Genomic DNA, 24273 nt, shown 5'->3' on the forward strand with positions numbered 1-24273 from the left:
TTTCATTCTTAAAATAAAAGTGGTGATCCTAACTGACCTAAAACAGGGAGTTTTTACTTGGATTAAATGTCAGGAATTGTGAAAAACAGTTCAAATGTATTTGGCTAAGATGTATGTAAACTTCCTACTTCAACTGAATTTAATGCATTTGCAAACATTTCTAAAAAAATGTTTTGCTTAAGTAGATTGAGAACATCTTTTTTTTAAAGAATTTAAAATAAGGCTAATGTAAGAAAATGTGGAAAAAGTCAAGGGGTTTGAATAATTTCTGAATGCACATTGTAAGTAATAAGAATGATTCGATCTCAGTTTTTGACCACTTCAATCTATCGCTTTTGATTGTTATAAGCGGGGTGCATTGTAGTGGGGAAACCTAGCCCTGCCAAATAAAAGATTCTGGAGTAATAAGCCAATAGTAGTACAGCATTTAGCTCAATAGAAGGACTCCCAACAGCAGTTCCCAATGCATACAAGTTTACATTCCAGCCCATCACATTAAATCAGAAGCCCCGTTTACCTGGTGCTAAAATGGGTCCTTTTTGCTGATCTTGTCTACATTCTGAATGTGCCCACATTTCCAGAAATGCATCCAGAAATGCATCACATGCTATTAAAGTGTATGCAGACAAAATCAGGATAAAGGACCAATGTTAGCACCAGGTATAAGCGTGGGTGTTAACTCAACCAATGATGTAAATATGAAATTACATAATTGCTGAAAGCTGCACGTTCCTGTCAGAATCTATTCATCTAAATTAGGATAACGGTCTTATAATTTCTGATATGGTTTGAATCAAAAGTGGTTTTGAAAAGGCTACGGGTCTGGTGGACTAATGTTAGAAATGAAGACAAAACAAAAAACGGTACAGATTAAAGTTGAGGGGCTTGCGAAACCAAACACACTACAAGCTGAAAACAAATAACTTTCTTTATCAGAAGAAATGTCACCCTTTATGTTAACACTGATAAATACATGGTTTCTGTATATCAAAGCTAACCGAAGAAAGCTTTTGCTTGACAGAGAATATAATACCCACCAATGGTTTAAGACCAACAAAAGTCTACTTATCAAGAAATCCTTCAAGGATAAAATAAGCCTTCCCCTGTTTTCATATCAGTATAGCAGGTCAGTAAGATGGACCTGTATTAAAGTGCAGACTGGGGTGAGGGATGATTGCCTAAACTGACAACAGGGTTGCAGGGCTGGCTCAATGAGCCACGACCACAAAAAAACATTAACAGAATAAATGACAAGGCCCCTACCACTTCACCACGCTGGCTTTACTAGCGTTGAAGTTATTATTCTAGTTTGTGGTAATGGACTGGTTTGGAGTCAGGCATGGTGTGGCACTCAACACAAAACGATAACCTAGTTCTCCCGAAACTACATGAAAATTGGCATATATATAGACTAGACTATTTATATGATCTATAGATCAGTGGCTCTGTGATTCGTCAGTAAACGTAATTTCACGCTCATCACCAGAACAGAGCAACATTCACCAGTCTCATTTCCCCATCTGACAAAATCTGATCTGAAATTGCACACACGCTGAGCATTAGACAAGGCATCGGTCAAGGCCTTCAAAACCTCTTGGCACTGAGAAAAATAAATACAAAGAATAATGGAAAAATTGCTAATTGTTTGTAAAGTACATTCTCTTTCTTTCCATAAGAGGACTGGTAACTAATACAGTATGATGGTTATGGAAAGAGCAGCTTGCGAAAAACAATGTAAAGTTAGGAAGGAAAGTCTGGTATACTAAAGCAACACCTATCACTATAGGCAGTCATGGACCGCGTGGGTGACACATGAAGAGTAAAAGGAGGTGAGGGCCGCTTTGCAGTATCTCAGGGGCTGGTGTCGAAGAAATAGGCCCAAATTCGGTAGGTCACGTTGCCATGGTGAAATGGTCTGAGGGGAAGGAAGAGGAGAAAGAAATAGAGCGAGAGAAAAGAAAAACACTGCAGTCACTCTTGCTTTGGGTCCCCAAAGAGGTGGCTGTTGTTTGGGGTAAGAGTGGATGCTCAAGGGAGTGGCGGGTGTGGTTTGGAGTGTAGTTGGAACCGTCTCAGAATAGGAGGGACACATTGCTGGTCGTTGTACAAAGCATGTCTACACACGCACGCACACACAGTCGTCCGTCTACACGACTCAAGCTTTGCATTACCCTCTTGGCACTTTTTTTGTAAGAGTTTGACATAATAAATTGCTCGTTCCGCGGTCTCTTTCCACCTCGCCTTCACTGTCCTGCGCTCTCATTGGTCCTCAAAGCTCCAATCACACTCTGGATGTTTTCTTCTGGGACCTATGAGACATAGGAGGGCGGGGTTAAATCATTATTCCAAAAGCTCCAGTTTAAACTGACCTCTACAATTTACCATACAAACGGAGAGAGAAAGAGATACAAAGAGGGTGGAGAGTTGTAAACCATCACTCACCAGGGCATGGTCAAACTTGAAGGTACTGATGTAATAAGCTGGAATGTCAGCAGTCGCCAGGGGTTCCGATATTTGAGCCACGATACCACACTCGTCTGACAAGGCAATAAGAATAAAGAACACATCCATGAATATCGGATATTTCAGAAATGAGGGGTATCTGGGCATTTAATGCATTCCTCACATTGCCAAGTAATATTCTGATTGGCATCACAGTTAGAGGTTTTTCAGAATCTTCGCCAAATGACACACGCATCAAACAGTGTCTACTGGTAATGTGTACTCTGCACAGAGATCTGACTAACATGTGTTAGACCTGTGGAAACCAAACTGAGAAAAAAAACACAACGGTCCTACTTACCAAATCCTAAAGGCTGTCCTCCAATGCGAACCATTTTCCAAAGCTCCCCTGAAGCACTAGTGAAGAGGACATTGTTGGGAAACCTAGGAGGGAGAAAATGAAAGCACGTACTCATTCAATCTATAAAAAATAACATTAAAAATAATGATTTGGTCAAATTCAGATTGTAGGTCAGTGGTTGCCATACGTGCTATGGTGAAAAATGCATCACTTCAGAAGTGCTAAAAGCCTGATCCACTTATCGTCCCTCTTCATAGCTTCGAGACACCACTGACCTATATAAGGGATACCTTGTCAATGTAGGACAAGCCCATGATAAAGTACGAAAGTACAAAAGTATGTGAACACCTGCTTGTCGAACATCTCATTCCAAAAACATGGGCATTAATATCGAGTTGGTCCCCCCTTTGCTGTATAACAGCCTCCACTCTTGAGAAAGCTTTCCACTAGATGTTGGAACATTGCTGCAGGGACTTGCTTCCTTTCAGCCACAAGAGTATTACTGAGGTCGGGCACTGATGTTAGGCGATTAGGCCTGGCTCTCAGCCGGCGTTCCAATTCATCCCTAAGGTGTTCAATGGGGTTGAGGTAAGGGCTCTGTGCAGGCCAGTCAAGTTCTTCCACACTGATCTCAAAAAATCATTTCTGTATGGACCTTGTTTTGTGCACGGGTGCATTGTCATGCTGAAACAGGAGAGGGCCTTTCCCAAACTGTTTCCACAAAGGTGGAAGAATAGAATTGTCTAGAATGTCATTGTATGCTGTAGGATTTAGATTTCCCTTCACTGGAACCATGAAAAAAACAGCAGCAGACCATTATTCCTCCTTGCCAAACTTTACAGTTGCCGCTATTCATTGGGGCTGGCAGCGTTCTCCTTGCATTTGCCAAACCCAGATTTGTCCGTTGGACTGCCTTCACTCCAAAGAATGCGTTTCGACTGCTCCGGAGTTGGGGGCGAGCTTGGCGGAAGGCTTTACACCACTCCAGCCAACGCTTGGCATTGCGCATGGTGATCTAAGGCTTGTGTGTGACTGCTCGGCCACGGAAACCCATTTCACGAAGCTCCCGACGAACAGTTACTCTGCTGACGTTGCTTTATTATTTTTTATTTTTTTTACACGCTTCAGCACTCCGCAGTCCCGTTCTGTGAGCTTGTGTGGCCTAGCACTTCACGCCTGAGCCGTTGTTGCACCTATACATTTCCACTTCAAAATAACAGCAGGTACAGTTGACCAGGGCTGCTCTAGTAGGGCATAAATTTGTTGGAAAGGTGGCATCCTATGACGGTGCCAAGTTGAAAATCACGGCGCTCGTCAGTAAGGCCATTCTACTGCCAATGTTTTCCTATGGAAATAGCATGGCTGTGTGCTCGATTTTATACAACTGTCAGCAAAGTGTGTGGCTGAAATAGCCAAATCCACTAATTTAAAGGGATGTCCACATACTTTTGTATATATATATATATTGTAGCTAATAATGTAGTGGTACTGTAATCCTTTCGTTCAATCCACATGTGATTAGTAATGCAGCTGTTCAGGTTACCTCTACATGACCTTCTTTATTTGTAAACCCTTTATGATTATCTGTTTGTTTCCTAATAACCCAGTAGCAAACCCAGCAAATAAAAGTTGTCCACAGATGACTCTAAACTGCAAATTGACAGCAGTTCTGCCTTTGACGGTAAGACACTATAACCAGGTGAAAAAAAGAATGGCAGAACCACAGGAGAGCACCCACCGCTGTGTCGTCTGCTCGTCCATGACGAGAGAGATGTAGCCCTCAATCAGAGAGAAAGAGAAGAAGCGGATGTGTCCAGTGTCCTCACTAGATGCCCCAGGCTCCTTTATCCTGTAATAGAAAGTACCATGATGTCAAGTAGTCTGCTTGTCAAACGTTTCACCACTTTTACAGTCTAATCCTAACAATAGGGACTAGGGTTGTACGCCTGGAACCCGGTTACCGAGATTTACCACCCAAAATCCCTCCCTTTCCCGGGATAAATAACTGAGAAACTGGTAAATTATAATACATTTATATGAACAGCACGGCATGAAATTGAACTTTTAAAATGACATGCGATGTCTAAATCGGTCTTCTCTACGGCCACTGCAAGATGAATCATCAAAGCTCAGGGTGGGAACAAATAACCCATCTCAATATGGAACGCATTTCACAATGCATGTAGACCCATCATGGTAACCTTTTTTCTTGTGACAGGTAGACCTACATTGCTGCAACATAGCCTGTGACATTAATGTAAAGATCAAATGCAAATCTAATTTACTCATCTCACGTAATTTTTTTAATTGTAAAGATCTTTTTTTTTATTTAAAAAAAAAAATGTAAAAGCCCATCACTCGAATATTCTTGCATTAATCAGTGCACGCGCGAGCACTGTCACAGTCTCTCTCCATCAACTCCATTATATATATATATTTTTTTAAACACTCCTTAGCTCCGAGTCCCATGCAAGAAAAGCTAGACTAGAATAGCTTGTTGGGAAGAAAATGTTTTTTTTTGCATTTCGAACACCAATAGACAATTCGAAAAGGGACTATTTTAAGCTGGATGTTAAATACAGCAGCCAATAGAACTCATGGGTTGTTTGAAAGAAGAGCGAACATGCGATGGTGGTGCGGTAGGCTATTGCAGTTATTTATTCAGACCCATAACCATTCAATCTTTGCGAGATGAAGTATAAGCCTTCTGCATCTAATTCTAGTCCTATATTATTCAAGGATGTCATTAGAATGATGAAGACAAGGACAACAAAACCTATATAATTTAACTGTTGAAAGCACGGCAGGAAAGAAGCAACAATAAAATAAGAGTTAGGCTAATAACATTAGGGGAAATATGAAAGGTAGGGAATACACACACACACACACACACGTCAGCCTTCTAATTATACAAATATTGAAAATAAAATAAATTCAAATAAAATTTGCAGGCCGCATGTGCTGCACCAGAATAGCATGTTCTCTCCCTGCTTTATCATGGTTTGAACAATGTGTGCAATTTCTGTCCATATAATACAGTGCAGTAATACAGTTCACACTCAAAAAGATTAGCCTAATGGAGCTAGTTTCATCCTAGTAGGGATGTTGTACATTTAGGCTGCTGCACAACCACTAACCTCTAGCGCGCCCAGTTAAATTGTGTTAAGGAGCATTTTAAAACTCTCCATGATTTAAGTAATAAGAAATAGCTGTAATTCTTGTCAAAACCTATGAGTGGGCTTCATTACCATCATCCTAAAGCTAAACATCAAATGACTTTGAAAGATAAGGAAATTAGCTTAATACAACCTCTTTGGGCTGAGATCCCGCTAACGGGATCGATATGACAGCCAGTGAAAATGCAGGGCGCCAAAATCAAAACAGAAATCCCATAATTAAAAATCCCATAATTAAAATTACACCATTTTAAATGATAAACTTCTTGTTAATCCCACCACAGTGTCCGATTTCAAAAAGGCTTTACGACGAAAGCAAACCAAATGATTATGTTAGGTCAGAGCCAAGTCACAAAAAAACAGCCATTTTTCCAGCCAAAGAGAGGAGTTACAAAAAGCAGAAAGAGAATAATTTATCACTAACCTTTGATGATCTTCATTAGATGACACTCATAGGACTTCATGTATGTTATGTTCGATAAAGTTCATATTTATATCAAAAAATCTCAGTAAACATTGGAGCGTTACGTTCAGTAGTTCCAAAACATCCGGTGATTTTGCAGAGAGCCACATCAATTTACAGAAATACTAATAAACATTGATAAAAGATACAACTATTATGCTTGGAATTATAGATACACTTCTCCTTAATGCAACCGCTGTGTCAGATTTTTTAAAAAGCTTTACCAAAAAAGCACACCATGCTATAATCGGAGTACAGCGCTCAGAGACCAAAACAACCCTAACAGATATGCCATATTGTGTAGTCAGAAGTCAGAAATAGCATTATATTCACTTACCTTGATGATCTTCATCATAATGCACTCCCAGGAATCCCAGTTCCACAAATGTTTGTTTTGTTCGATAATGTCCGTCATTTATGTCCAAATACCTCATATGGCAGGTTTTTACCTGCCATATGATTTCTGTTATACTCACAGACATCATTCAAACAGTTTTAGGAACTTCTGAGTGTTTTCTATACAAATCTACTAATAATATGCATATATTAGAAACTGGGCCTGAGTAGCAGACCGTTTACTCTGGGCACCTTATTCATCCAAGCTACTCAATACTGCCCCCAGCCATAACAAGTTAATATAAAACTATGGTGGACAGAATGTGTTACTACATAACACAGGCTAATCTTTTCATCACACTTGTTACAGGAAATACACATCCTTTCCCCCAACGATTGGTGATGATACTATGAAAGTTTATAGTCTCAACAATTTCACAAAATCGATTAATAAAAAACAGATTAATATCTTTGGTTTAGTACTAGTATTTTCGTCAAATGCGCCTGTCAGTAGCAGCAGTCATTTAACAGAGGACGGTGGTGAGAGGATTTGGGTGTTCCTCCTACAAACGAAAGAGAAGTTGACAAATGGCTTTCATATATGGTTCTCATCTATCGACTGGTATATGTAGTATACCCAAGTTCTTTGAGGTTTGTCTGTTAGAAGAGTGCAAGCACTACATGTCGCCGCAGTTATTTTCCCAGTTAAATTGATTTCTATACAATATGGATGTGAGTGATTAATTTGCGCACACTATTGATTACAGTAGAACAAACTAATCAATTTCAGTCAAGAGTGACTGCTTGGAAAATATTGGTGCCTGAGCAGTTAAGGTACTAATTTAGCAAAACAAGTGAGACACGTGTGTTGGGAGTAATTTTTAAGTCTTGGTCTTCAACATATCACACCTTATTTCAGCATATTGATTATGATTTTGAACATTTAAAACCGGTTGAGAGACACTTGGCTATTAATTTAAAAAATCCATGACAACAGGAAGCAGCAACAGTATCATTTTTAACAGGATTCTACTGAAATCAGGTTAAAAACGACTGAATAAGCCCAAAAACATGCTATGGTGTTTTGATTTTAGTGAAATCATGAAAATGAGTTTGTCTTGCCTACTAACAGCAGCATAACCATCCTACGACAGCCCCTGCTCAAGTCTAACCATCTTCCTAGGTTTTAGACTTCCTATGTTAAACAAATGGTCTGAACTTGAGTAGCTAAGTGCTCCTGTGGCTGTGTGTGTGTGTGTGTATATGATAGTCTCTTAAAAAGAGACGGCAGATGGCCTCTGGTGACAGCCATATGTGAAACAGGAGGAGTGCTTAGGAGAGGGTCCTTACCCGCCTGAGTAGAACATGACGTCCATGAGCAGGGTGGCCACCGAAGGCAATGTGTCCGGGTCCAGGCTGGTCACACAGAACATGTTACTGGGGCTGGACAGAGGGTGGATGATGGGACGGGGCACTGTGAGCGAGTGAGAAAACATGTGCTTTTATTAATATGATACTGGGAGTTGTGAACATATATGCAGTCAAATATTTTATGTCTCCCTCAGTTTTGAAAGAGGACATTTCCAACACTTTTACAAAAATGGCTGATCCCTACTACCCATCAAATGTCACCTAAGGAGACAAATCTAGGCAACAAAATCCCTCAACCGGCAAGAGGTTGACTTGATGGATAAGCAACAGATGTTCTGCCTGCCATATCGGACTGTGTTCTCGGGGCCTCTGTTCTGAGGCAGAACCTTGACAGCAGGTGCTGGATTGACTTACTCTTAACAAACATGTCAGTCAGCCTTGAAACATGTCAAGATGAGAAAGCATTATAACAGCCATGCTACATTCAGTTTGACAGGCTGCATCATAACGACAAAATCATATCAGGGAGTCTCAGCAATATTCTTATTCAGGGGATGAAATACAATTCACTTTGTATCAGAGAAATCCCAAAGCATAACCTGAAACCAAGTAGGCATTACTGTATCAGAGTCTAGTGGTGCTTTTCCACTGCAACTTACCCCCTCACCAGTCACCAGTGGTTAATGTAAGCTCTAGTGATATTGGGTATAATCTAACATCAGGAAAACATTTCAAAAAACGTTTTTTCACCTTCAGACTAAAATATCCTTGGAATGTTCTAACGATCACCAAAATGTTGTGCACACCATCGAACCACCACCACATAACATTCCCCAAACGTTCTCATTAGGTTTTCAGGTAATGTACACAGAACAAACATTAAGTTAGTGTGGGACCAATGTTTCATGAGCTGAAATTTAAAAAAAATCCCAGAAATGTTCCATACTCACAAAAATCTTACTTCTCTCAAATGTTTTGCACAATTCTGTTTACATCCCTGTTAGTCAGCATTTTCTCCTTTGCCAAGATAATCCATCCACCTGTCAGATGTGGCATATCAAGAAGTTGATTAAACAGCATGATCATGACACTGGTGCACCTTGTGCTGGGGACAAAAGGCCACTAAAATGCCAGAGATGTCTCAAGTTGAGGGAGCCTGCAATTGGCATACCGACTGCAGGGATGTCCACCAGAGGTTTTGCCAGAGAAATACGTTAATTTCTCTACCATAAGCCACCTCCAATGTCGTTTTAGAGAATTTGGCAGTACGTGCAACCGGCCTCACAACGGCAGACCATGTGTAACCATGCCAGCCAAGGACCTCCACATCAGGCTTCTTCACCTGCGGGAACATCCCAGACCAGCCACCGCGACAGCCGATGAAACTGGGTTTGCGCAACCGAAGAATTTCTGCACAAACGGTCAGAAACCGCCTCAGGGAAGCTCATCTGCGTGCTCGTTGTCCTCACCAGGGTCTTGACCGGACTGCAGTTCGGCGTCGTAACCAACTTTAGTGGGCAAATGCTCAACTTCGACGGCCACTGGCACGTAGTAGTAGTGTGTTCTTCACTGATGAATCCCGATTTCAACTGTACAGTGCAGATGGTGTTGAGTGGGTGGGCCTCATGGTGGAGGAAGGGGTATGGGCAGGCATAAGCTAGACAAACACAAATGCATTTTATCAACGGAAATTTGAATGCACAGCGATACCGTGACGAGATCCTGAGGCCCATTGTCGTGCCATTCATCCAGCGCCATAACTTCATGTTTCAGCATGTTAATGCACGCCCCCATGTCTCAAATAACTGTACACAATTCCTGAAAGCTGAAAATGTCCCAGCTTGCATACTCACCAGACATGTCACCCATTGAGCATGTTCGGGATCCTCTGGATCGATGAGTATAACAGTTTTTCAGTTCCCACCAATATCCAGCAACTTCACACAGCCATTGAAGGTAAGTGGGACAACATTCCACAGGCCATAATCAATGGATTTATATAAATTGACTGATTCTCTTATAGGAACTGTAACTCAGTAGAATCTTTGAAATTGTTGCATGGTGTTTATATTTTTTGGTCAGTGTAATAATGTACAAATATTTTTAGAACATACAAAAAGGTAAAATAAGGGGTTCTTATATATATATTTGTCTTGTTTCACTACATGTACAAATGGGTAACCTGTATGATTATGAGGTGTGAAATGGAAATGTGTTTTTTGCATATCCCAACTCTCATTGAGACAACCTCGGCAGGGCCGTGCACAGCCCTTTCAGGGGACAAGTGCTAAAAAGGAGAAAAAAGGGCACCCCCACGAGGAAAGCAAACTACTTTCAAAAGTTTTTTTAGCATATGCCCATTTAGTTCTGTAACACACCCACTCATTAACGACTTGGAAAATTAGGACTAAAATCACAAATGGTAAGCAAGCCTCCTAAAGACATGATTGACATCAGGAAAAGGTAGGCCATCTACTAGTTAGCTGGCTAAATAATTGTATTTTCAATGCTCTTAAATAATAACTTCATAATATTTCATGATCTACACCTGGCTGGCTTGTGTGGATATTTTAGTATGTGATGGTTAACTAGTCTAGACTACTACCTGTGTTCAGTGCTTAGTTTGTTAAATAATTATTTTTAAGCAGTGCCAAGATGGAGGTTCAGTGTCGTTAAAACAGCGCCCTCTGTCAGTCATCTGGTGTATAGATCATTGCTTCTGAACCATGACGCTGTAGTCTATTTCTGGACAGCTGAAACAAAAACCTAGTGGCGATTTGAACAAACATTCCAGGCCATTAAGGCTACAACCTTCTCTGCCTGTTGTAAGCCAATGTTTTCAATGATGATGAAAAAAACATTACATTAGACTGTGTGTCTGTGTCTTGTGTTTGTTTGATATGCTGCCTAGCTAGCTACATGCAACTCCTCACTTGAGTTTTGCATTGCGGCAAAAAAAAAACTATTGGCGAGTTTGTATGAACATGTTGATAAATTATTTTGTGTACAACATGTAAATAGCTGCATGTAGCCTCCCCTCCTGAAAAGAATAACATGAAATCGCACTTATGCTTAATATGGCCTTCAGAGGCATGGAATGCAATTGTTCTAACATGTTGTTTATGCCAATTGCAAGCTCCCTCAAAACTTGAGACGACATCTGTGGTAGTGTTTTGTGACAAAACTACATTTTAGAGTGGCCTTTTATTGTCCCCGGCACAAGGTGCGCCTGTGTAATGATTGTGTTGTTTAATCAGCTTCTTGATATGCCACACCTGTCAGGTGGATGGATAATCTTGGCAACGGAGAAATGCTCACTAACAGGGATGTAAACAGATTTATGCACAATATTTGAGAGAAAGCCTTTTGTGCGTAGGGATATTTTATGTCAGCTCATGAAACATTGGACCAACACTTTACATGTTGCGTTTATATATTTTTGTTCATTATAATACATTTTTTCACATGCAAATAGCATTTTTCAGTTGGCCTGGTGCTCAAAGCATGCCATTCCATAGAGAAGCATTTATTTTTCAACTCAAAGCAATGAGTCCAATCTGTCCTCCATGACAACAAGATAAACAGAGAAAGCTAATAAGTCCTTCGTTTTTGGGTTATGCTCAGGTAAAACAATTTGGCTACTCTATATTTCCGAGTTTTATTCTTGAAGATCAAGGGATATTCATTAATTGGCATGACTGGAAATCTGACAGACTTGGTTTTTAATGTAAATATTATAGCCTTGTATTATTATTTGTACTAGAAAGTGATGGTTAGAAGAAGCCTACATTTATGGTCAGCTATGTAAACTAACATTGATTTAACCTGCAATAAATGAATTGATTCAATTGGTAATAGACATTATTGTCAGCTAATGCCTCTTAAGGGGAAAGTAATCCAAAAGTAACGGAAAGTAATTCAATTATGTTACTTAGTTTGGGTAATTAAATTATGTTACTTAGTTTGGGCAATCCAAAAGTTATGCTACGGATTACAATTTTGGACAGGTAAGTAGTAAACGTTTACAGATTACATTTAGAAAGTAACCTACCCAACGGGACAGTTTTTGACAAAACCTAACGAATGTTCTGGGAACATTCACAGAACCAATTTTGGTTCGCTGGGTAAAGACTTGTGGCGAGCAGAAAGACTGTTGCTTTGTGAGAAGGTGTTTAAAGTTCACAGGCATTATGTAAATGCAAGCTGAAAAGTACCCAGGGCCTTGTTTTGGCTGAAAGTCAAAGCAGGTCCACCGGAAACAGAAAAGTTGGAGACTTTTGGCTAAACACTGGGCTAAATCCTCAGACTACTGAGCCAAGCCGTACTGTGCTGACCATGGTTACTTCGTCCCATAGTTGCTGGAACTGTACTGTAAAGGACAATGTCAAAAGTAAACATCTGAGCAAGCACAGTACAGTTTGTGTCACAATAATGTGAAAATTGCTAAAATGTAAGTCTTGTATATTGTGCCTACCAAGTTTTGGCTTGACAAAGCCATTGGTGACTCCTAGGCTGTTGGCGGCTACGGTCTCTCCGTTGACCACCCTCATCAGGGTGAACTCAGAAGACAGGGTGTGCATGACCATGGGCAGGTCCCGCTCTCGAACCTGACAAACACAACACCATCAACAAGTAGGCCTCGACCAAAACACAACACTTGTTACAACCGGCAAATCTAAAGGTTAAGAGTTTTATAAAAACTCGGAATAGCATTTGAACGGTTGATTCAATTACATCAGAAAGTAACTCACATGTTCACTTCAAAAGACCAAGTTGAAACCGCACTCGTCAGGGAAAAGAAACCATGGAGTCCCAATAACAAACAATTAACTGAAATTTCAAAAGAACTCTGCATATTGCTTAGCTGAACACCAAGTGTAACTAAAAGGAAAGGGGCCCGTGGATACAGCAAACATTAATAAAGCATTTTAGGTTTGCACTGCATGTCTGACTAGCAAAAGGTTTGGGCCACCAACCTCCCAAAGGAATGCAATGCTTTAAAAGGGTGGAGACGGTCTTCTGCTTCAAAATCTAATTTCAAAGTGAAATGAAATGCCCCAAATAGCTGTCCATTATATGGGCCTAATGCAAAGTTACTGTGTCAGTTCCATTTACATTTTTCATTTAGCAGACGCTGTTATCCAGAGCGGCTTACAGTGCTTCATTTGTAAATCGGGAGGTACCGGAACAAGAACAAAAAATGAGCGCAAGAGGGGGAGGCCTGGGGTGTTCTGAGGTACCAGAATGGGATTAAAAATGTTTTTACATTAAAAAAAATTAAAACACACCTTTATAATAAAGCATGGCGTGCATATCATCGCATTTGAGTATTGGAATAGAGCAGTAAGAGGCACCTACAGAAGTCGCCACATGGGGAACATTTTTAGTAGCCTACGGTCTGGAAATATGTGGCCTTTTATTAATGCATTTCATGCAATTCTATGTTAAATAATTAAAATAATCATAGCATGATGATGAGTTGGTTATTTGAGTCAGCAGTGTAGTGGGTGGTGATGGGGGGGGGGTCCTGCTCTAAATGACTGCATTCGGGTTGGGTCCTACCATTTATGTAACGCAAATACTCATTCAAAATGTTTTTTTTCTTTAAATAAAAAAAAGAGGTCTTCCTCAGAGCCTCAAATAAAATCACACAGTGGGAGAGAGATACACAGAGACTGAGAAAGAAAGCATGCAAGATAGAAACAGAGAAAGAGTGAGTAAGACATCAAGACAAGTAGACAGATTGATGCAGAGAGCGCAAGCGAGAGAAATGGAGAGAAACGATTGAGAGACGCAGGTTGTTTCTTCCTTTTCTTTAGAGCCAGTGATTAGGCCGTGGCTGGGAGCAGCTGGCGGAGAGAAAACAGTGGCCATGAATGTTACCGGGAATTCCAGCAAGAGCCTGAGCCGAGACTGATCCTCTTTAAATAACTACTGCCAGATTATCAACTATTTTTTATTTCCTTACAAAGGCTACAGTTATTCAGCAGACCTTGTGTTTTCTTCTCTCCCCCTCTCAGCAGGTAATAAAAAGACTCCCTATGGCCAAAAAGGCCTGGCATGAGGAAGGACTGGTGTAATTAAGCAGCTCGTCAAAGCAAAAGTGCCGCCCAGGGAGGTACTGTAGATAAGCTGCTATTGTCTTTTCATATCGAGCAAAATGGAAAAACAGTTACAGGCCACAAAGTACAAGTGGGGGAATACTACACTAAAATGGCATGTTTTGTAGGCCATTTTCCATTATCTATGTATAACAGCAGGCTACCTTCAATCCTCTCCACTGGACCACTGGTAACATAACAGGGAATGCAAATTACCATGTTCAGTAATACTTGCAGGAATAAGCAGCTAAACTGACAAATACAGCGAGTTATTTTGGTTCTGTACTCCGGCATTGGATTTGAAATTATACAATGAGGTTAAAGTAATGATTGTCAGCTTAAATTCCATTCATATCAGGTGAACACTTTTTGTACATAGTCCCCCACATTTTACTGGGCCAAATTCACAGTATTAAAGTTTAGTATTTGGTCCCATATTCTTAGCACACAATGATAGTCCTGAATGAATCGTGAATAATGATGAGTGAGAAAACGCACAAATATCATGACTCCAAGACAAGCTAACCTATCACCATTACAATAACAAGAGGTAGCATTTTTGGTGGGGTATTTTATTTGTGCGTCTTTCTCACAATTTATTCAGGATTATCTGTAATTATATTCTTATTCACAATAAAAGTAACTTCAAATGTGCACAATACATTATTTACCATTCATTTCTATGGGGCAAAAAATAATCTGAAACAACCAAAACAAGCCGCAAATGCATCCAACAAGATTGTAGAGTCACAAGCTTGATGTAATCATTGCGTACTAGGAATACCAAACTTAAGTGAATTTGTCCCAATATTTTCGGCCCCCTAAAATAGGGGGACCATGTAGAAAGTGCTGTAATTTCTAAACAGTTCACCCGATACCGATGAAAAGACCGTCAAAAGCCGACAGTCTACACTTTAACCTCAGTTATTGTATAATTTCAAATCCAAAAAGGTGCTGGAGTACAGAGCCCAAACAACAAAAAATGAGTCACTGCCCCAATACATTGAGCTCACCGTATGTCCTCAAACTGAATGGGACTGAGGATCAATAAATGAGGGGAGAATGACGCTCCAACATGCTCATGACAAATGCCAATAACCATGTTTTTGTAATTTGCTGGCTGATATCTTGCATGTGTTCCTTGCAGAGTTGAGGAAGGCATAAAACAGCAGTTCTAAAGGATAATTTACATAGTAGGTGCAAGAACGCAACATGGCAATCCTGTGTACTTGCATCAAGTTTGCAACTGCGGAGCTGTCCACATATGCATAGTTTTAGTACGCAGTATCACCATTTTGTGCGCCCATTTGTCAGTTTTGTGTTGTCGACTACGAAGGGCACAGATCAATTTCCAAAAATGGTGCTTCGGGGGGGCTGACAGACGGACTCAGTTGTCTCTCAACTTACTGATGAGAGTTAGAATAGTAGAATACACCAGGTGCACAATTTCGAAATTTGGTCGTGCGTCAGCAGTTCCTCTTGTTTTGTCAGCCAACTCAATTAGCCATGTCAGCTAACATTTTTTTATTTATTGGTAAGTTAGTCTAGCCAGCTATCATGGCCGACACAGGGCACATGACCAGAGGCCCTGACCTCCAGGGAGCCCCTATTGATTGTGTTAGTCACTCGCACTCAGGTGTCATATTAACATGGCATAAGTCATGTCCAAATGTGTAAAATTGCAGGAAATTAGCTTTAAAACTGCTAAAGTCTCTACCCATGGCAAAATGGATAGAATTTCAGGAAATTAGCTGTAAAACTGAAAATAAATCCTCTCTGCCCAATGGAAAACTTTGTAGAATAGCAGGAAATGTACTTTCAAACTAAAAAATGTTCACTCAGGGGCTAGTAAAAATGTTTTGCCAGCAAGGTGGTGGGGCCCCCAACATTTAGTTTAACTGTACAAATGGATTGATTGCACAAATCAGTTGACTGCATGTGTTTGTATGGTTATGGGAATGCAGACCCACTGCAGCCACTGACATTCGGTGACCCCATCAAAGTTGCCCCTGAGGTAGGGTATAAATTAGGCTAAGAGAGGTCTGTAGTGGAACTGCACTCACCAGGATGAAGTCCGTCTGATAGGTAGACAGCATAAACACAGATATGTTGTGATCTGCCAAGGGGGCAATGACAGACTTGGCTATTTTGGTGACTCCGATTGGCTGAGAGTTGGTGGTGCTCCCACCCCCCGACACCACATTGAGAGCCAACCACGTGGCTTCGGCGACACTAAGGTGCTCCGACTCAGGCAGTTCTGAAATCAGACAAGAAAATGCTGTTAAAGGTGTGGCCCCAGATGTATGTGTGTCTGTCAGTGGCCCCCTTGGTGATAAATGAGGCTGCTAACAGTGTCGCCGGACTCTAAATGTCCCTTATTTTAAGGATTATTGTTTGAATTTCTCCACTGATGAGCTGGAGAAGGCATTGTCAAACCTGGGTGCTATTAATATGAGAGGGGTCTGATTTGGAAAAAGACCTGACTCCATTGCTAAGAACAATAAGATATCACACATGACTGACCATGCTTACTTATTCCATCATAAAATCAATCATGTGTGGACAAAAACCTTGAAAGAATCCTTGTTAATAAATAAACTGCATTCATGAGTGTCATTGGAATAATAATTCAGAGCAAAGCAAAAAAAAGCTAAGATTTATTGTCAAATTAATTTATTGTGAAACAAGTGGAAAAGGAAAAAGTCTTAAGAGATTCTCCAGTACTTTTGTATAATTTTTTTAGTAGCGCTCACGAGCCAAAGGTGTTCCCCGAAAATCTGATTTGTGCACCATGTTACTGCGCTCTCTGCTGTAGGTGCTCGCTCTGTTTTTACACTGCTGCTACTCGCAGTTTATTATCTATGCATAGTCACTTTACAAATTACCTCGACTAACCTGTACCGCGCACACTGACTCGGTACCAGTACTACCTGCAAATAGCCTAGTTATTGTTATGTCATCTTCTTGTGTTACTATTTGATTAAATTTTTTTAAAACTTTGGTTTATTTAGTCAATATTTTCTTAACTATTTCTTGAACTGTACTGTTGGTTAAGGGCTTGTAAATAAGCATTTCACAGTAAGGTCTACACCTGTTGCATTTGGCACATGTGACAAATACAATTTGATTTGATTCTCTGCTCTGCTGTGGGTACATCACATGCATCTTGCTAGCGGTAACATATATGGTGGAAACTTGAATTGCTATGGGCCTGCCCACGTGGGAGGAACTTGTACAGCTCCCAGAAAAAAAAAAGAGTCCCATTTCAAACTAGGGATATTGTGGCCAATTGAGGTAACACAGTAATTCTGCTCATAGATTATGTACACATTGACACAATCAGCCCAAATCGGGAGGTTAAAAAAATACTTTGTCTCTAAAGTTCCAGAGATTGTCTTGAAAAGGTATTAGAAATACATTAAAAACATAATAATGTTAACATAAACACCCCTGCCAACTAATATCAACATTTATATATAGTGTAGAATAATTATAATGCCCCCCCCCTCGGCCCAAACAGAGCACACTAGAGTTGATAACACTAATGTACTGTACTATACTGAACTCTACTGTAATGTACTGAACCCTACTCTACTGTGATGTGCTGTATTCTGTTGTCCAAACTTCTGAAACAGAAACGTCTATGATTGGTTCAGATTTGATCCAATCCACACCAACCAAATTTGGTCTTGTTTGGTGGTGGATCTCATTAAAATAATGAAGAGAAAGAAACGCATAATTGTTGTGATGTACAAATTAGGGACCCATCATGAAATTACGTTGCCGCAATTCTGTTACCAGGTGTATATTCACTTACTGTAATTCAATAACCAAAATAGATTTTTTTCAAAGTCAAGGTGTGAAAACATTGGTCAAACTGAGGGAGATTGTTATCATCTGCACAGTTCTTCCTGTAAACGTACACTGAAAATATAACAAATACACAATGTGGTTGAGTGAGTTGAATCCATGTCATTAGAGGTAGTCCTTGTGAAGGTAGTCCTTGTGAATAGAGTTGTATGGTTTACTACACTTTTAAATCAATGTTTGTTTGGCATACATTTTAAGTGAAAAATCTGAGTCTCAGCGCAATTCCATTCCAATTAATTGCTCACATACAGGTAAGCACAATAGAAACTTCCAGCCAATCTACAGTAGAATACCTGCACCTGTTTCGCCACGCAGAGCTTCTAGTATCCATGGTGACCAACAAGGGTCACCCTGGAAACCAGTCTAATGACATGGATTCAACTCACTCAACCACAAAGCCAAGTCAGTGACAGCTTGGCCTCTGTTAACCCATAATGGCAAAGGGGGGGAGAACTGATGGCGCAATATGTGATCAAACATCAGCAGCCAGTCAAGATACGAGTCATTTGAGAAAAATCACAAGGCTACAATTGTTTTCCTGTGGTCTGATCATGGTTTCCACAGTAACCTTAAAGATCCAGAGGTAGAGACTACAAAACCCACCTTTGAAGCCTTCCTCGTCGACAATAAGGGTATAGTCCTCCGGAGTTTCCGTCAAACTGAAAAATTTGCATCTGGAAACAAAAGAGGATGTTTTACAGTGAATAACGTGGTTCATTATGCTACTTGTAAATCACCAGTTATTTTCAACAGAACATATCATAATCTAAGATAAATTATAAAAAATGGGAAGGAGTTATTGTTAATTGTTTGTAGGCAATAAGGAACCTTTAACCTTTTCCCAGAAATTACCTCATTGAACAATGCAGAGGAGCAAAAGCATTTTGTTAGCCTAAAGTATTGTGGTTCCATGAGAAGAAAAATAAGATTAATATTATATCATATGCCTATCGCCTATGAGTATACTAACCATTCAGTCAACTCAAGCCAACATTGATGATGAGCAATTAAACTTCCGTACAACCTCCAAGGAAGCTGAGAAAAAAAACAGCTTGCCCTGGTCAGACAGAAATACTCAGTCTGAATCTAAGGTAATCAGCCTCCAAACAATCTCTGTGACCCCCACATGGCCCCCAAAGTTCCATCATGAAAGAAAGCAACACATCCATACACTCAATGCAGACAATGTGTGATCACAAGACGGAATATCTTCTTTTTCACCATATTTAATGACATAGGGGCTATATTTGAGGGCCATCATGTCAGAGACAACACAGAAATATGCCGTGGTGTCTCAGCTCGAAATAAATCCAGCCATTTCTTACATTTCATTCCTCAGTTGAGTGATACGAGCTCCATGCAGTTGTGTAAACCTTGTTGCCAGAGGAATTGCAAAACCAGAGAGATTTTTTAATTTTTTTTATATATTTTTGCTCCCTGCATCTGTCTATGCAAACATACCCAATTACATGCATCTCGAGTTGGGACTGCCAGCAGCTGCTGCAGACATTTATGCTGATCATAAAACCTGAACCAGCTCAATTCTGGGAGAGAGGAGACACTGGTTGATGAACTATGCTTGTTCAATTCACCCAAACCTCTCTTAAATCGAGGGGCACCATTGATACTTGTCGATTGTGGAAAGCAGCGAGTCTGGTGCCATGCGTCATTTCTTGAATGATGATGTGCATCATCGCCTAAATGCTGAAGTGGCCTACTTGTCCCAAACATCTCCTGTTGTCATGTCATCTTATCTCGAGTGTCCTTGGGTTGGCATGATGGAGAGCTTTTCTAATACTTATGCATAGAGAAATGGTGTCTCACCACCATTACAAAAGAGGAGACTCAAGATTACATTCACCTTCAGTACGACGTGGCTCTTTTCCACTATTGGATGTGTTAATTTAAGGTTTTAAATTGATGAAAGGATGCTAATCTAGTGATAGCCTTTAGAGAATGGCTCTCAAACTCTGTTCCTGAGAGCTACCATCCTGTAGTTTCTCTCCAACCCTAATCCGGCACATCAGGATTATTACAACTGGGGTTGGAGCAAAATCCTACAGGAGGGCAGCTCTCCAAGAACAGGGTTGAAGAGCCCTACGTTAGAGTGAAGTTTTGAAGTTTAGGTCTACCTCATTAATCCTGGTGCATATGCATTTGGAAACTGCTCTCAGAACATACTTGTTTCATTTGATCTCTAATTTGTACTTCTCTTATCTTGAAAAAGGCTAGATGAATCTGAGGTATTGTGCAACATGACCATGTCCTCATTAAAGTATTGTAGTAGTAAGAAGTACTTTGTTTCTTGCATTGCTCATGAACAACTTGAAAAATATGTTAGATAGGGTAAAGGCGTCCACACAACACAATGCCAAAGGTGTCTCATGTTGAAGGAGCGTGCAATTGGCATGCTGACTGCAGGAATGTCCACCAGAGCTTTTGCCAGAGAATTGAAAGTTCATATCTCTAACATTAGCCACATCCAATGTCGTTTTAGAGAATTTGGCAGTATGTCCAACTGGCCTCAAAACCATAGTATGGCATGGGGCGGGAAAGCAGTTTGTTGATGTCAACGTTGTGAACAGAGTGCCCCATTGTGGCGGTGGGGTTATGGTATAGGCAACCTGCCTCAACTTCGCACAGCCATTAAAGATTAGTGGGACAACATTCCACAGGCCCCAATCAACAGCCAGATCAATTCTATGCGAAGGAGATGTGTCACGCTGCATGAGGCAAATGTTGGACTCACCAGATTCTGACTGGTTTTCTGATCCATGCCTCTACCTTTTTTTTAGGCATCTGTGACCATCAACAACTTTCTAGGTGGTAAGTAGCTTGCAAGCCACCCCCTTGTGTTTGTGTGGCTCCACATTTTGTCAGCATCACTCACATTCTATATGAATGCAAGGCACTTCACATGGAGCTTCTAGGAGGAGTTTGTTTCAGGCTGTTAAACACCCCTGAACAATTAACACACCCTTACTTGACTCGAAATTTGAAGCTATTACAAAAAGTACTGTCAAATCTAAAAGTACTTTATAAATAAATATATTAGTGACTCACAAATGGTATTAATGCCATGAATTTAAAGCTGCAACAAAGCCAATATGAGGACAGTAATATTCTAAATAAAAACACTCCATGATGAAAATGTATATTACATTCTCTGGACATCTACCTGTTTTTCAAGTATTTTTTAGGGGTCAGCAGAGAACACCAAAAAAGGTCACTGAAAGGTGGAGAGGAAGTTGCCCCGAGGACAGCCTGGTCAACATAGGCTAGCCAATGGCCTTTCCAACCTCATGTGCCCTTAATGTATGGATCCTCACAACAACAAAAAAATACTTGCCTTCAACGTGTGTCCGTCCTGGTGCAGTCATAACGCAAAGATCTTTGGTGGAATGCAAAACGCCTATTGAGAATATTCTCAGTGGCATTCCAATAATCGTATAACCATCGCAATAGGTTGAACATGAGAAAATATCCTGGCTATAACCTGCCCTGTCCTCATCATGCCAGGTTAAATTAATATAAGGATCTTAACATTGTTATTGTGATCCCTTAATAGCCTATTCAAATAATTAAAAACAGAAAGCCTCCAGTCAAGAACACAACCACCGGTCAAGCGCAATCACTTCTTCGGCAGCAGATATAATGGCTTGAGGTGCTAACATATCATGATTGCAACATCGCAAATGATGTATTCGGCCCCCTCGCGGACTACTTAAATGCCGGCTGTAGGCCTATATACTAATGCCTCACGCAGCCGGTTCAATTTTGATTTCAAAGCAACCACCTCCCTCGGATAATTTTACAGCTGCACACACACACGAAAAACAACACCGCAGAGTTCAAAACTAAGCACGTACACACACCCCTTCACGTCGGACTACAAAAGCTGAAAATGTTCATACGAAACTAAATAGCCTACTGAATTTAAAGAGTATGCTACTGAGAACACTCATTGACACATGCAAAAACAACAGAGCAGGCATTTTCATTGAAAGCTAAAAAGATAACTGTACTGAAAACTAAAAATGCACCGTTTTGCTACACCGATCGGCTACATAATCCAGTCCCACACGTAGTTTTCAATAACGTTATATTTTTACGGATTTGGTAAATGCTCATATCTATATAGCTACTTACCTTGTTTTAGAGGGCAAGAAGGCGAGTTTGATTAATCCATGAGTGCAAATCTGAATGCCCTCTTTTGCTATACTCGCTACTTTCAAACTGTGTTCTAAAATATGCAACTCCATCTTTTGCGTCTTCTCATTTGACGAACATCTAAAAAAATAAAATTAAAATTATATCCTTTCTAATCAAAATAAATAAATATACCTATGCTATATAGCTAGAGCGTATAAAAACCGTGAAACTGAGCAGAAAACAGGAGGGAGAAGAAAAAGTTATCCACTTAGGAAAAGAGTAAAAGAGAGCAAAAGACAGAAGCAGGGTGAAATAAAAGAAAGCACAATGAAGTAAACAGGGAGGAAGAAAATTGAGAAGGACTGTCGGTCCGCGTGTTTTCTCTCCGACAGGGATTGGAATCGTCCAGCAGCTGGTAACAGTGAAACAAACAACTTGCCAATCAAAAGAAGGGGAGGAGCATAGAGGTAGAAAGATGACTCATCTTTGTATCTGTATAATAGAGTCTCAGACAGCATGGGCAACACCATTGGAGGCAATCTCCATGTTGACGTGGTAAATGTTCTTCTTCACGATTGACTGATCCCTCCTAATGACCCGGTTCCACATGACTCCAACAGGGTCACCAGGAGGGTTCAGCCAACGAAGTTGGAAGTCCCACACAGGTGACGACGTTAAAATGGTGGAAGCACTAAATGGTGCTGGCCATGTTAATACGGCCTTTTAGACAAAGGCCTCTATCATTCTCTATGGGGAGGACCTTGCTCTGGCACACGCATGTCGGGACATGTAGTTCCACATTTCCTATGGCGCTATGGGCAATCGTGGCGAAAATACAGGGACAATGCAAAATGTAGTTAAGAAAAATGTATTTTGTCTCACGGTCATATACCAATTTTTTATGCAATAATGGTCTGAGCCCAAAACTCACATCTTACAAATGAACCATACAAGATAGGCCTAATCCATCAGTGTCCATCATGTCCAAAAACACAAACAGTCATCTCTAGGACATTATAGCCAGTCCACTGTCCAAAGACCAGTTGGTTTTTCATTATCAAAACCAATGCATATGCAACTATGGGGCAATACAGATTGGGTTGGTCTAGAATGTTGATATGTAGGGTACTATGGGGCGAGACGCCCCCTGGGGTAAGACAACCCCCATGGCTGCTACTAGTCTTGATCAACAGTCCTCCTCAACATTTTTTAAGTAATTCCATCAAAACAATTTTGAGGTAAATTTATGTACTTTTTTTTTATGATTTCAAAAAAGTTGTAGATATAATCCAATGAAGATAGATCATTTTTTTTATACCGTACCAGTCAAACGTTTGGACTCACCTACTCATTCAAAGGTCTTTCTTTATTTTAATTTTTTTTTACATTGTAGAATAATAATGAAGACATCAAAACGATGAAATAACACATATGGAATTATGTAGAAACCAAAAAAGTTTATACAAATATATATAAATAAATTATATTTTAGATTCTTCAAAGTAGTCACCCTTTCCCTTGATGACAGCTTTACACACTCTTGGCATTCTCTCAACCAGCTTCATGAGGTAGTCGCCTGGAATGTGTTTCCAATAGTCTTGAAGGATTTCCCACATATGCTAAGCACTTGTTGGCTGCTTTTCCTTTACTCTGCGGCCCAACTCATCCCAAACCATCTCAATTTGGTTGAGGTCGGGTGATTGTAGAGGCCAGGTCACCTGATGCAGCACTCCATCACTCCTTCTTGGTCAAATAGCCCTTACACAACTTGGAGGTATGTTTGGGGTAATTTTCCTGTTCAAAAACAAATGATAGTGGGACTAAGTGCAAACCAGATGGGATGGCGTATCGCTGCAGAATGCTGTGGTAGCCATGCTGGTTGTGTGTGCCTTGAATTCTAAATAAATCACTGACAGGGTCACCAGCAAAGCACACCCACACGATCACATCTCCTCCTCCATGCTTCACAGTGTTAACCACACATGCAGAGATCATCCGTTC

General features: G+C 40.4%; 1 protein-coding gene across 1 annotated transcript; it reads right to left on the reverse strand.

Moving 5' to 3' along the window:
• Window positions 1–910: 910 nt before the first annotated feature.
• On the reverse strand, window positions 911–22692 carry LOC112258063 (cytosolic arginine sensor for mTORC1 subunit 2). The gene is made up of 9 exons (XM_024432143.2): window positions 22270–22692; window positions 18724–18794; window positions 16314–16507; window positions 12624–12756; window positions 8129–8252; window positions 4542–4652; window positions 2804–2886; window positions 2443–2537; window positions 911–2309 (listed from the first exon to the last, which is right to left on the reverse strand). Exons 1-9 carry the CDS (start codon window positions 22380–22382, stop codon window positions 2244–2246), a joined length of 990 nt encoding a protein of 329 aa, XP_024287911.1. The 5' UTR covers window positions 22383–22692; the 3' UTR covers window positions 911–2243.
• Between the last annotated feature and the right edge of the window lie 1581 nt (window positions 22693–24273).

This window comes from Oncorhynchus tshawytscha, linkage group LG09, assembly GCF_018296145.1.
Source record: "Oncorhynchus tshawytscha isolate Ot180627B linkage group LG09, Otsh_v2.0, whole genome shotgun sequence".
NCBI classification, from domain to species: domain Eukaryota; kingdom Metazoa; phylum Chordata; class Actinopteri; order Salmoniformes; family Salmonidae; genus Oncorhynchus; species Oncorhynchus tshawytscha.

Coding starts and splice junctions, on each gene's coding strand:
- LOC112258063 (XM_024432143.2), bottom strand. CDS start 22,382: ATGGAGTTGCATATTTTAGAACACAGTTTGAAAGTAGCGAGTATAGCA. Junction 18,795..22,269: donor TTCTTGCCCTCTAAAACAAG/GTAAGTAGCTAT, acceptor TTTTGTTTCCAG/ATGCAAATTTTTCAGTTTGA. Junction 2,310..2,442: donor TCAAGTTTGACCATGCCCTG/GTGAGTGATGGT, acceptor TATGTCTCATAG/GTCCCAGAAGAAAACATCCA.